Consider the following 13,435-nt stretch of genomic DNA (forward strand, 5'->3'; position numbering starts at 1 on the left):
GCCATCTTTTTTGACAGCAGCAACATTTAAAAGCTGCCTATTTGACCACGTGGAGGACAGACTCCAGGGAGACATGGGGCAGAAGAGAGGAAGGGAAAGCAATGCATGTTAAGGGTCGATTATGTACAAGGCTCTCTGGAATTATCTCATGTCATCCTCACAAGACCCTTGTGAGGCAGATATTGACACTCCCATTTTATAGAAGTGGAAGTGGAGCTCAAAGAACCCAGAAACGTGCCTGGGTTCCACAGCTAAGCAACAGGGCTCAGATTAAGATCCAGGTTTGCCTAACTCTGAAGTGCAGGTTTTCTCTCCTGTGCTCAGTCTTGGAGATTCCTCTCCACCTGGCAAGGGGAACACGTGCTTGGCCGAACTTGAGAGAGCGCCGTGATGCTGCAGCCACATCCAGAAGCTGCACCACTTCCTAGCTGGTTCCGAAGCCAGAGCAAGGCCTGTGGTTTACTGTGGGACTTTGGACAAGTCACTTAACATCTTTCTGCCTCACCTTCCCCATTATTTGTCCGTAAAGCACTTTGAGAGCTTATAATAAAAGGGCTGTATAAAGACAAAGAAATATTGAGACATTTGTGGAGAAATCCAAAAAGGTTAAAGAACTCACATAAATAACTAAGTACTCTAGTGAGGGCTAGGAATGTGGCACGATCCGGGAAGACCAACTTTCCCAAGAAGTGAACACATTCCGTTTATTTATTTGCAAGGTCTTGGAATAGCAGGGCAACACAATGGATCTAATGTTTAAGAAAGCAAAATATATGTTTAAAGGAATATACATGTTGTTAAAACAGTTCTATTTATGCAAAAGATTCATGTGACTTTATAAAGGTTTTCAGGGATTTGAAAGGATTTTAAGTGCTGTGTTAGACTGTACTAGTAACAGATGTTCAACGGCATGTTTAAGTTTTTGTTTTACTGAAAAAGCAATGAATTACTTGATATTTCCTCTTTAAAAAATCATGCCAAAGCCACCACATTTTAAGTATAGCCTAAATTCATTATTTCTAAAAAAAATCATTTAAAGTAACGTAAGGGATTGTAAAAAGAAATATTACTGTGGAGCTAAAGGTTTTGTTTGCTAAATATTCCCTTCAGAGTCCCAGTCTTTTGTGTCACTCCTTGTTCTTTTTCTATGAAGACAGATGGTGTCAGTAATTGCCTATATATTTAATTAAGTTAAAAAGCTACATAGTAAGGTTTTGGCGAAAAGTCTGAAATTTCGTGCTATGAGCAAAGAAAGCAAAAGGAAGCGGAAATTGGTAGCATAAGACACTATTCCTCACCAAATACACATTTGGCTATCCATATATGTTGGAATGTGAGATTGCATTTCATTAATCTAATGATAAGAACAAAGGCATTTACCCTGAAAGATAAAGCCCCTAATAGAAATCTGGATGGCTGTTCTGTTACGTTTTTGACCAGCTACATGGGAATGACTCTCTCTATTGCCCATATCACCTCCAACGTTGGCCCAGTACTTAGTGGTTATTCTAAACTCCTCTGACACTAAGGTTTTTGCCTGGGATTTTTCACCTAGCAGGCTAATCAATGTGAAATTTTTATGAGGAGGAAGCAGTAGCTACTTGTAGAAAGTGGTTTAGAAAACTGACAACCATTCTTGTGGTGTCTGTTTTCAATGTTCCCATCCCATGAATCCACCTTCTGGCTTAATGGCAATATGGCGCTCCCAGCTGTGGTTGCTGTGCATGGGCTTGCTCATTTAAACTCTTAAAGCTTAAAAATGGCTACCACAACACTGATTTTATTCCATTTTGCTTAGTCATTAACATTTAATGATTACCTTATGTGCTGAGCACAAGGATGGAATATATTAAAAAAAATAGGAGATGTATTTTCTGGCTTTAAGCTGTTCAACTCAATTCAACAAGCATATTGAGGATATACAAGAGAAATATACATTTTCTTTGGTGATGGTGGTTGAGGAGGGGAGAGAGACTTACAAAGGAAGTCAGCATCAATTCAGTGCAGTATAACAGTGAGCATCTGCTGGGTGAGAAAGCGCTGGGGCTTGGCAGCCAGTGAAGTCATGGTTTAAGCCCTGAATTTGCCACTTAGTAGCTGTGTGACCTTGAATGCATCACCCTGGCCTCAGTTTCCTCATTTGTAAGTTAGGGATAATAATACCCACTTCTCAGGGTGTGAGGATTAGGAATACTACATGTAAAATACATAATGGAGGGCCTGGTACTTGACAAAAATTCAATAAATAGTTAATATTATTGTTGATAATTACTCTGGCCATCAATATGATACCTCAGCTCTGGGAGGCTAGAGGATGAAGTGGCAGTTGAAGTGGGATTAATTAAGGTGAGTTTCCATGGGGAGCTGGACTTTGAAACATGTTTGAAAGAAAGGAAGTACAGAAAAGAAAGGAAAGGCAAGTTGTAGGAGTGAAGGTGGCATGTGGGAGGTGGGATGAGGATGCGGTTATGCAACATGGGAACCAACAAGCCAGTCAGCTTGCTTGTCCTGGAGAGTACTTGGGACGTGATCAATGAGAAAAGCAATTAGTGCCATATTGTGGGAGGGGAGTGATTCAGGGCTATTTTAAGCTAGAGGTAAGGCCTAGAGCAAATTACTCTGTACTTTGTCACCCCAACATTGTGGTACAGGTAAAGTTAAGTTAAAATGAACGTTAACAACAACTTTGCAAAGGAAAATTTATCACACAAAAGGTCTTGACCCAGGGGACAGCTGGAAGTAGGAAAGGGCCACTCAGCTTTGTTGTTGTGATACCAGGGGACAAGCTGTAAACATGTACGGGGAGGATCTTTTGGTCTAACCAAGCATGAACAAGGAGGCTGTTCCTTTCCCCTGCCTACTGCCCTCCTGGGTCCTGTGGAACCATGGCCCCTCCTGAAAAGTCCAGGAGGCAGTGCGAGTGCCCAGACTTGCCCTGACCTGGCAATGTTTCTGGTGATTAAAGTTAGTTAGAGACCTCAAAGTCTGCAGAGATGTGTCTGGGTTTCATTCGAAGGGAAGCAAGGATCTGCATGATGAGCGTGGGCATCTGAAGACGCCTCGGGTGGGACGACTGGATGTAAATGGAAGAATCGGGTCTGTTACATGTAGACCAACCAAAGTTCTACTCAGGAGCTCATGTTAAGCTTGAGTCCAATCTTTCTGAAGGTTAAGGTTTACAATGTAAGGGGTTACCCCAACATGTAAGGACAGTCACATGTGGTAATAATACATACAGCAAAGTTGGCCAGTAGTTTACCTGCATTATTAGTGTTAAGAAACAGAATTGTAATTTTTGCTGTAAAATTTGTCATCATTGCCTTTGTGTTTATTGCAGAAGTCATCATCATCACCATCATCATTATTATTACTTGTATATTACAGGTCTGTTTCATTGACACAAACACACAGACCTTTTACAGGGACAGGTCTTTACTCTAATGCTTCAAAACCCTTTGGGATCTATTTTCCCTTCACTAGGTATTAACCTGGGATTCACAATGTGCCTGTTATAGCATTTAAAAACACTGAATAATTGGCACTTCTGTTTATACCAAAGGCCTATTAAATTTTAATTTAGATATATACTGTTAACCTTCTTCTATATAAATAAAATACCTTCCCTAAAGAGAAAAAGTAAATCTCATTGAGCTCCCTTGGTGAATACTTTGTATATCTTAAAAACAGAGATAGGGAGATCTTGCAAATGGGAGCACTAGAGGGGGACTCAGAGAGAGGTATTCATTCATTCATTTAATAAATATTTATTGTGAATCTATTATATGCTAGACATGGTGCTAGGTGCTGGCTATATAGCAATGAATAAGAAGGAATTATGATGTTTCTGTAGACCTTGGTTTTTCCACTCTCTGAAATAAGTATATTCATTTTTGATGCTTATATATCACTTTGAGATGATGATAATGCTCACTGACTTTTAAAAAGAATGCTAATTCAATTCAGATTCCACTCACAGTTTGAGGACCTGCTGAGGGCTCGAGTGACAGCTTTACATGTGATTATGCCGTTTGATTTAATAAGAACAGCACCTTATATCTGCTCAGCCTCTCAGAACATCCTCTGGGAAGGAGCGCAGGAATTCGCCATTTGTCAATGAAAAAACGAGGCTCAGAGAGGTCCAGCGAGTTGTCTGCAGGAATTCGCCATTTGTCAATGAAAAAACGAGGCTCAGAGAGGTCCAGCGAGTTGTCTAAAGTGTTACAACTGGTTAGTGGAAAGACTGGGGCTGGAACCCGTTACCCATCACGATGAAAATATTTTCATTGGTATCTTTTTTTTTTCTATTCCAGGCTGATATATTTGTATTTAGGAGCTCTTAGAAATAGTTTTCAGAAGGTATGGCATGTTCTCTGTTATACATCAGGGTCTCCGTTTTTGTCTTTCTTCACAATTTGTACTTTCTAACAAGTCTCATTTCCATGCGTAGCTACCTTACTTCTCCAGGGAGGGCCGTCACTGGTCACCTGCAGCTGTTTTTCATCTAAATTCTTTTCTTAAAGATTGCATTTCCTTTCCTTTTTTTTTTTTAAGTAATAACTGTCAATGCTCATAACAGAGATAGTTATTTCAAAAGTTCACAACTATCTAAAAACAAAGAAGTTTTTAATCTGGGAATTTCTACAGAAAATATCTTTACCACTCTATTGTTTAGTGACTTTTATATAAAGAAAAAGAACTGGAGAATGATATATAAATGCATATGTATATGAGGCAAGTCAGACATGATGTTTGTAAGACTTAGATCATCATTTTTACCCACATGTGTTTTGTGCTTTTTGCCACCGTCCTTCACAGCATCTCTCCCACTTGGAATACATACACTCTTTCTTACCCTCCTTCAAATCCTAATTATCATTCAGCTCAAATCCCACCTACTCTGTAAAAACCTTTCTTGATTGCACCAAACAGACGGCAGTTAAACTGACATTACCTTTTTGATGTCTCTTTTTATTGTTCTGTGTAGTTGTCACTTAAGCTTTTTCTTGTAATTCATTTTTCAAGTCTGTCTCCCCAAATAGATTGTGAACTCCCTCAGGGCAGGCACTTCCACATCTTTTGCATTTTTGCAGCTTCCCTAGCACCTACCATAATGGCTTGTACATAATAGATGCTCAATAAACACTTGTTCTTTCTTTTAGAATTTCCCAGAGGTAAATAAGTAAGCCCAACAGATCTGGATCTTCTAGAAGTTCCAAAAGTCCATCAATCAACTGGGTGTCATGTGACTATCACTGTTTTAGATGTCACGAGGAGCCAAAAAAAAAAATCAAGGTCCAGTGCTTTCTAGATGATTTAGAAATCTCACGGAGGCAATATTTATGCCTAAGAACCAGTAAGAGTACAAAACAATTGTGTGCGTGTTTATCAAATAAGACTGGATGAAAGATGTGAAATGAGCTTCCTCATGACAGGGAATATGTCTTCTTTATTATCTCTGTTCCTTCAGCATCTAGCACAGGGCCAGAGTCAGCCCTCAGAAGGTATTTGTTCAATAACATGTCGGTCTCTCCTCAATCTAAGGCCTTTGGTAGGTGCTTCATGCTCCTATTGGAACTGGCTAGATACTGCCTATCAAGGGCCGTGGCTCCGGGACCCATCCAGGTATGGAAATAGCTTGTGCTGCCCTTTGTTTAAAAGTTTGACTCCTCTACAGTAACCTGGGGCAGAGCCCTCCCTTCATCCTCAAGTGGGAAGGCCAAATCTCCTACACGGCTACCTTGTAGCTCCGTGTATTCTGCACGGAGTCTTGGGAAGCCTGGAATTTCCCCATTCCTAGGGTACTGGAATCGTGGATGTAAGTCTGCTGGCAGGAGAGGTTTTGTACTGTGCTCCTCTCGGCTCCAATTCCCAGAGATTGGCCCGTTTCCTTTTATTCCCAAATGATCCTGCATTCTGCCTGATGTTCCCAATATTTAAACCCCACATTTCCAAAACTGTTCCTCCATTCTGCTACCCTAGAACCTCACTCTTATCTCCTGAAGGCTGGACAGGATTTTCGACACTCTTATCTGGAGTTGATTCACAACTGTGTCGTTGGTGTGCCACTGTCATTTTATTTCCTTTTCTTTGGTTCTCGTTCCCCTTTGCTCTTACCACACTAGCATGGTAAGTTATGGAGCCCGACTGGGGCCAGAGGGCAAGAACTGGGGATGGATGCAGCCACTTCGGTTTCCTGCCTGCCGTGTCTACTGCAAGACGTGTTTGCATGTGAGTGAGATCATGTACGTGCAGGTGCTTTGCAAACTATAACATACTACGCAAATTTATGACTACCATTATTCACACTTTTTTGATTACAAATATAATGCATGCTTGCTTTTAAAAACGCAAATGCAGAAAGCACAAAGAACAAAACAGAACTCACTCTCTGTGTTAGTTTCCTATTGCTGCTGTGACAAATTGCCAGAAGCTTAGTGGCTCAAAGAGTGAGAAGTCAGAAGTCTCAGTGGGCTGACATCAAGTGTCAGCAGGGCCGCGTTCCTCCTAGAGGCTCTAGAGCAGAGGCTGCTTCCCTCCTCCTCCAGCTCCGAGAGGCTGCGCGCTCACTGGCTCACAGTCACTTGCTCCGTTTTCAAAGCCAGCAGGACCCTTGTGACTACATTGGCCGCCTGGATAATCCAGGATGATCTTCCCATCCCAAGAGCCTTAAAAGAATCCTGTATATGTGTGACCACATACGGTCTCATGCACAGGCTTCAGGGGTGAGGACACGGCCATCTTTGCTGGGGCCATTACTCCACCCACCACACCCTCAATCTTCCATTGGGAAATCATGACTTATTACATCTTAGTGTATCTCTTTAGGTTCTCTTTGCTCTGCATGCACATTTTTTTTTTCTTTTTATAAAATTGTTATCTTGTTGCACATATCGCTTTGTAATATGCGTTTTACCCTTTCATTATTCTAAGAACAATTTCCTGTTAAGTATTCTTCAAAAACACGAGTTTGACTGTTCTCATGGTATTCAATTCTATCGCTCTATCATAATTTGCTTAACAATTCTCTGTTATTGGAATTTCAGCTATTTGAAATTTTTTACTATCCTTAATAATGTTGGGATTAATATACGTGTACATAAATCTTGGTGATTATTTCCTTGTGATAATTTCTAACAAGTGGACTCTTACTATTATTATTATTAAGCTTTGAATATAAAAATAAGTACTATGAAAATGTTACTGAAATAAATAATTTTTGAACTGAAAGGTTCCTCAGAAGTCAAATAAGCTAACCTACTCATTTCATAGCTGAGAAAACTGGAGACGACAGAAAGAAAGTGACGAGCTCATGGTAATACAGTAACTTAGGAAAAAAGCTAAATTTGACTATTTGAAACTTTAGTATGATGAAGAACATTACAAATAAAGTTGAAACACAAATGACAGCATCTGGCATCCAAGCACAGGTGGGCGGGGGTGCGGCACAGATGTGGCAGGCGAGGAAGATGGCAGGATTGGTTGGGAGACTGGTTACACTGAACAAATAAATAAATTGATTGAGTAAATAAGTAAATATATTGAGGATGAAGACTCAGGTTTCTCTCTGTTGGAGAAGGTATTTATTTCTAAGTGTGGAAAAGGGGAAGTCTAGCAAGAATCTTGAAGTGTTTGATTGGAATTAGACATATTGGCAGGAATGCATGGTTCTGATAGATATAGAAACAGTTATAGATGCATGCATGTATATATATATGTATATGTGTGTGTGTGTGTATTGTAAACATATAACACATGTATTTCCTAGCTCTGTCCACTGAGAGAGACCAGAAGCCATGACCCTCTGGTAGTAATGAGAACAGTAAGGGCTCAGATCTTAACACCACCCTCTACTAAAAGGACCCAAGGCTCTTAAGTTGATCCTGGTCTGGGGCAGGGAAAATGTAAGATGACTCTGGAACATCTCATTGTGCTGGAAAGCAAGACAATGCTCAAAGAATGATGGGGACATATCAAAAGTACACAAAAGCCACCCTGAAAGGCCTCCCATTAGCCAAATCTAGGACACTTTGAGCATCAAAATGATGAAAGTATCAAAATACAACTGACTGAAGAGAATAGAAACGCATGCGTTCAAACTGGTAGAAATACACACATGCATACGTATACAAAGGAAAGCGGGAGAAGGAAAAAGTCTTTCCTGCAGTGGATTGCCTACTGACAAATGTAGAAAGAATGATGGAGACAGAATATTACTATCACAGTGGTGGTTGACTCAGGAGAAAGTTGGCAATGGATGCTAAGTATTGTGGGTGGAAATTTGGTGAGGAGTAAGATATTGGTGTACTCTTGGAACAACTTCACACAAAATATTACTAATCAGTTACAAAGGAAAAAATAGTGATTTTGTGGTGGAGAGACATGACTGGAAAAAAGAGAGAAAAGACACAAATGACAATCTGGGAGAAGATATTTGCAACACGTGTAACAGTCAAAGGATAAGAGTTCCTTATATACGAAGAGTGTCTACAAATCAACATTTGTGTTACAGTCCAATTTAAAAAGGGCAAAAGATATGCTAAGGCAATTAAGACAAGTTTTATAAATGGCCAAAAAACATATGAAAAAATGTTCATTATCACTAACAATCAAGGAAATACTGAGGAAGACAACATAACATTATCCCCCCCCGTTAGACTGGCAGAAATGAGGGGTTGGTAATATGCCAATCTCTTCATTGACACCACAAAGCAAGCCAATTAGAAAAGAAATTCAGGTGCTTTCCAAAGTGACATGATTTGCAAAATGGCTAGAGAATATGCCAGTGATTTTGCAAATCTGTTCTCTACAGAGAGCTAGCATACTTCCCTTGCCAGTGTGGAAATACCCTTTGGTGTGCTCACTGAGAACTGCCTCAATGTTCTACTGAAGACTGTGGCACAAATGGCCATACACTCAAGTATTAGCAGGGTGGGGTAAGGAGAAGTCACAGTATGATAAAATCAGAGAATCTTGGGGTAGTATTTATTTATCCCATCCATCCAACTAATGTCTAAGCTTCTTCTCTAAAAGCCTTGGCACCACCATCCACCATCTGCTAGAATACCTCTATGGTTCATTCATTCATTCTTTCAACAAATATTTACTGAAACCTACTTTGTTCCAGGGTGGAATACCGCTGAGACTTGAGTGGGGAGTAAAAAGAGACATAGTACATCTCCTCAGGGAGCTTACAGTCTGTGGGGAGACAGCTTTAATCAGATAACCATGTATATAAGCTTAAAATTGTAACTAAGGTAGGTGGTATGAAGGAGAGGAAGATGTGAATGTGACCTTGCCAGGGAGGGCAGGGAAAGCTTCCGTAAGAAAGGGTGGCTTGAGCTGAAATATGAGGAATGGGAAGGGGGTTAACTAGGTAAAAAAGAAGAGATAAGAGCATTTCAGGCTGAGGGGAAGCATGTGTAAATGCCCTGTGGCAGGAGGTAGTAGGATGAATAAGGGAGAATTAGAGAGGCTGGCGTGGTGGGAGAAGACAGGAAAAGAGGGGGAGTTAGGGTGAGAAGAGGCTGGCAAGGCACCTGGGAGCAGCCAAGTGAAGGATGGGACCTTTATCCCAGAAGCCTGGAAAGGTGGTAAGCCCAGGGATGGGACCACCTCTGGGGCTGGAGAAGATCCCTTCACTGCTGCCTGCCATTCTGCCTATACCAAGCTCCAGTACAAGTCAACTGTCCCCACAGTGCCGTCCTCCCTGCTGCCCCAGGGACTGCAGATGTTGTCCCTCCTTCTCAAGGAAGGGTGTGGGGAGGGCAGCCTGCCCTGCTTCCCTACCCCAGGCTCTCTCACCGGAGGGCATCGCCTCTGTGCTCCCTCCCCACCAGGTGGATTCCTGAAGGCGCTTCAGTTCGTCCTTTCTTCTCTCAGCGCGTGGGCCTGAGAAAGGAACTGAAACCCATGGAAGGCCCAGGAAGGCAAGAGGAAAACGATTATAAAACAAGCTGAAAACTGCCCAACACATAAACTCTCACCTGGAAACCATCATCCGGCTGAAATGGAGAATGGTAAAACTGAAAATAATGAATATAAAACAACTACAGTATTTTACAACGTTGGGTGGCCAGAGGCTGTCAGGAGAGGGCGGGGGGAGGTCGCTGCCTTTAGACAGAGGTCTGGTCACCCACCGCTCACGGAGGAGCGACGGGGCATTTTAAAAAACGACTTGTGAAGTAGTAGTGAATTCAAACATTATAATTGGTTGGGGGGAGGGAGGCAAAGCAAAAACGGTTAAAAATTATTTCTCGAGAATGTTATACATCAGAGCCACCTATGCACACACGAAGAATCTCACAGATGAAATATTAAATAAATGAAAGCATGTTGTAGAGTAATAATGCACAGGATGTCATGATCTATAGAAAGTTAAAAACATGCAAAATGAAACTGTGTATTATTTATGAGTACACCCATGTGTAGGAAAAGTGTAAAGATATGGAAGGGAGCCAAAGTCCCAAATGTAAGCCAGTGGTCACCCCCCGGAGGAGGAAGAGCATTGCTCAGAGCATCGGCAAGGAGTCCACAGGACTGGAGGTGGTACTGGCACCACTTTATTTCTTAAGCTGGGTGTGGGCACATGATGTTTTTATATTGTTATTCAGACCTTTTTATATTTATGGAATATTTCCCAATAAGTTTAAAAAAAATTGACAGCCCAAGTTGCTGGTGAACTGCTGATCAGAAAAGGAACAGAAACAAGGATGCTTAAATCCTTTCTAGGGATTGACTTTCTACCTAAGAACAGACTCTAGACAGGTTCGGGCCCCACATGGCATAGACTAGTCTCACGATGAGATGCAGGCAGAGCACCAGTGGGCAGAATTGAGGCCCAGATGACAGAGCCCTGCAGGATGAGTTGCAGTTACTTAAACTCCAACCGTGCCCCATCGAGAAGATCCTGGTCCAGTTTCTCCAGACATAAAACCTGGTCTCACTTGATTGGCATGGACTGAGCACAGGCGGGATTTACAAGTCAGCTCACCAAAGGAGCAGGGAATCTGAGAAGCCCCCTCATATTCCCTGCGGCACAGGTGTGGACGGCGCGGAGTCTCTACACATTTTAGTATTTCACGTGGCATCGAGTCAACTTACCTGCTGTTCCATGGTCTTGGGGTGAATAAAAGTCACCAGGTCTATAGAAAGGTAACCAACCACATTTCTCATTTTGCAAGCATTTCCAATTTGGAGGCACAAAGAACTGAGGACTTGGGGATCCACCGAGGCCTGAGGCACGGTGGTTCCAGAGGAGATGAAGGGGCCATCGGCATGAAACTGGTCCCCCGTTGACAGCAGCTGGATCTCTCCGTTGGGCTCTATCAGCATGTCCACCGTCAGGTTGGTGATGCTTTCTGCAGGTGGGTACGCTTCGACCACGCCTCCTGGTGGGAAATGCACGGAGGAGATGAAAGGACAGGCTCACATGGGCTGTGCCTAGTTAGAGCAGGAAGAAAGAGCCTGGGCTTTGGCAGACGGACTTGGGCTCAGATCCTGCCTCTGCCATGTCTTGTGAGACTTTGGGCAAATAGCTTCAATTCTCTGAACTTTCTTTTCCTCATCTGTAAAATGGGCACAATAAAACCTACCTCACCAGGATGTTGTGAATCTCAGAGATACTGTGTCTGGAGTATTTAGCCCAATGTTTGGCACGTACTAGGACTGGATGAATGTGAGTTGTGATTCTGATCATAACTAGGAAGACACTATAAAGATCATCAAGTCTGTGCCCGTTCATTACATAAACGACAAACCTAAGAATTACAGGAAGATCCCGCAGGGGGCATTAACTGCCCAGAGTCCACAGGTTGTACCTTGACGACACTTTCTGTTCAACTTCACTGCTTTTTGAAGTTTTGACAAGTTAGGGCTTTTATCAGGCAAAAGAGAACGCTGACCATTATGTCTGGCACAGGGCTCCTATATAAAGCCAATTATAAAACATTTTAAAAAATGTAGAGCTGCGAGATGCTGTGGTTCTTGAGGAACAGGTGTGATTCCTTCTTGGTGATAAGGAGAGCTTTATAATTTGTCATAGTTTATCTTTTGTTCTGAATAACAAAAATCACAGAGGCAAATCTGATGCTCCATCACAGAAACAATATTAGCCTGGGCTAATTTTGTGGGCTAGCTCAGTGGTGTCCACAAAAATTACACAGCTCTGATTTTCGGCTTTTAGGCCTCACATAAATCTTATTTTATAGAAAAAATTTTTAAAATATTATTTGTAAAGAATTAGATAATGTAATTTAAAGTAAAAACAACTAAGTGTTCCTTAAACAGGATGGCCTCTGGAGCCTGGTGTATTAAGATAAATTTTGGGGCTGGCCTCAGGCCCAGTGGTTAAGTTCGTGCGCTCTGCTTCAGTGGCCCAGGGTTTCGCCGGTTTGGATCCTGGGCGTGGACGTGGCACCGCTCATCAGGCCATGCTGAGGCAGCATCCCATGTAGCACAACCAGAGGTACTCCCAACTAGAATATACAACTATGTCCCGGGGGGGCTTTGGGGAGAAGAAGAAAAAACAAAAAGATTGGCAACAGATGTTAGTGCAGATGCCAATCTTAAAAAAAAAGAAATTGTAATGATTACTGATACCATTTCATCTAATTAAAAATATATATATATATATATAAACTTGGCCTGTATTTCACAAATTTGCTGGGAGGTGACCTCTGCCCACAGGCTTTGAACAGCTTGTATGGTTAAATCCTGAGATTTTAGCAATTCTCAAATGCAGCCATTGGTTGCTTTAAACAAAAGGTGTTTTCCTTAAATGTCTATACATTTGGTTGAAGCTGGCCTTAAAGGAAGCTGAATTTCAGAAGGAAAACTATTTGGTTGATTTGAGATGTGTTTTTCTTCAAATGAGGCCTGCTAATGTGTGCTGTAGCTAAATACCAGTTGTTGGGGATTTAGCAAGGTAAATGCAACAAAATGCACAAAAACAAGCAAAAAAACCTACTGAGTCTGTCTGATTCAGATAACTTTGTGGCTTTAGCCATCATGCATATTTTTAAAGATAGTGCTTTAGTGGTAACACATTGTCCTCTATACCTACAAGATTATTTTTTCTTCAAAGTAGCTTATTTGTATTGTCTTCTCAGCATCATGACCACCATCTTTTCACTGTTAATTTTTTTCCTTTCAAAGAAATTAATTCCTCTTTTAAAAAATTGTATTGGGGCTGGCCCCGTGGCTGAGTGGTTAAGTTCGCGCGCTCCGCTGCAGGCGGCCCAGTGTTTCGTTGGTTCGAATCCTGGGCGCGGACATGGCACTGCTCATCAAACCACGCTGAGGCAGCGTCCCACATGCCACAACTAGAAGGACCCACAACGAAGAACATACAACTATGTACCAGGGGGCTTTGGGGAGAAAAAGGAAAAAAATAAAATCTTTAAAAGAAAAAAAATACATTTCTAAAAAATTGTATTAC

General features: G+C 41.7%; 1 protein-coding gene across 3 annotated transcripts in view; it reads right to left on the reverse strand.

Annotated features, from left to right (window-relative positions):
* IQCH (IQ motif containing H) overlaps window positions 1–13,435 on the reverse strand; it is a 179,091-nt gene that overhangs the window by 33,117 nt on the left and 132,539 nt on the right. For all 3 annotated transcript variants that reach the window (XR_011439700.1, XM_070269954.1, XM_005603326.4), the window contains one exon: window positions 11,101–11,387. Coding sequence is in view for 2 of the 3 variants with exons in the window: in XM_070269954.1 (XP_070126055.1) it covers window positions 11,101–11,387 (287 nt within the window). In the remaining variant the exon portion in view is untranslated. The remainder of the gene's footprint in view (window positions 1–11,100; window positions 11,388–13,435) is intronic.

This window comes from Equus caballus, chromosome 1 (assembly GCF_041296265.1).
Source record: "Equus caballus isolate H_3958 breed thoroughbred chromosome 1, TB-T2T, whole genome shotgun sequence".
Classification (NCBI taxonomy): Eukaryota; Metazoa; Chordata; class Mammalia; order Perissodactyla; family Equidae; genus Equus; species Equus caballus.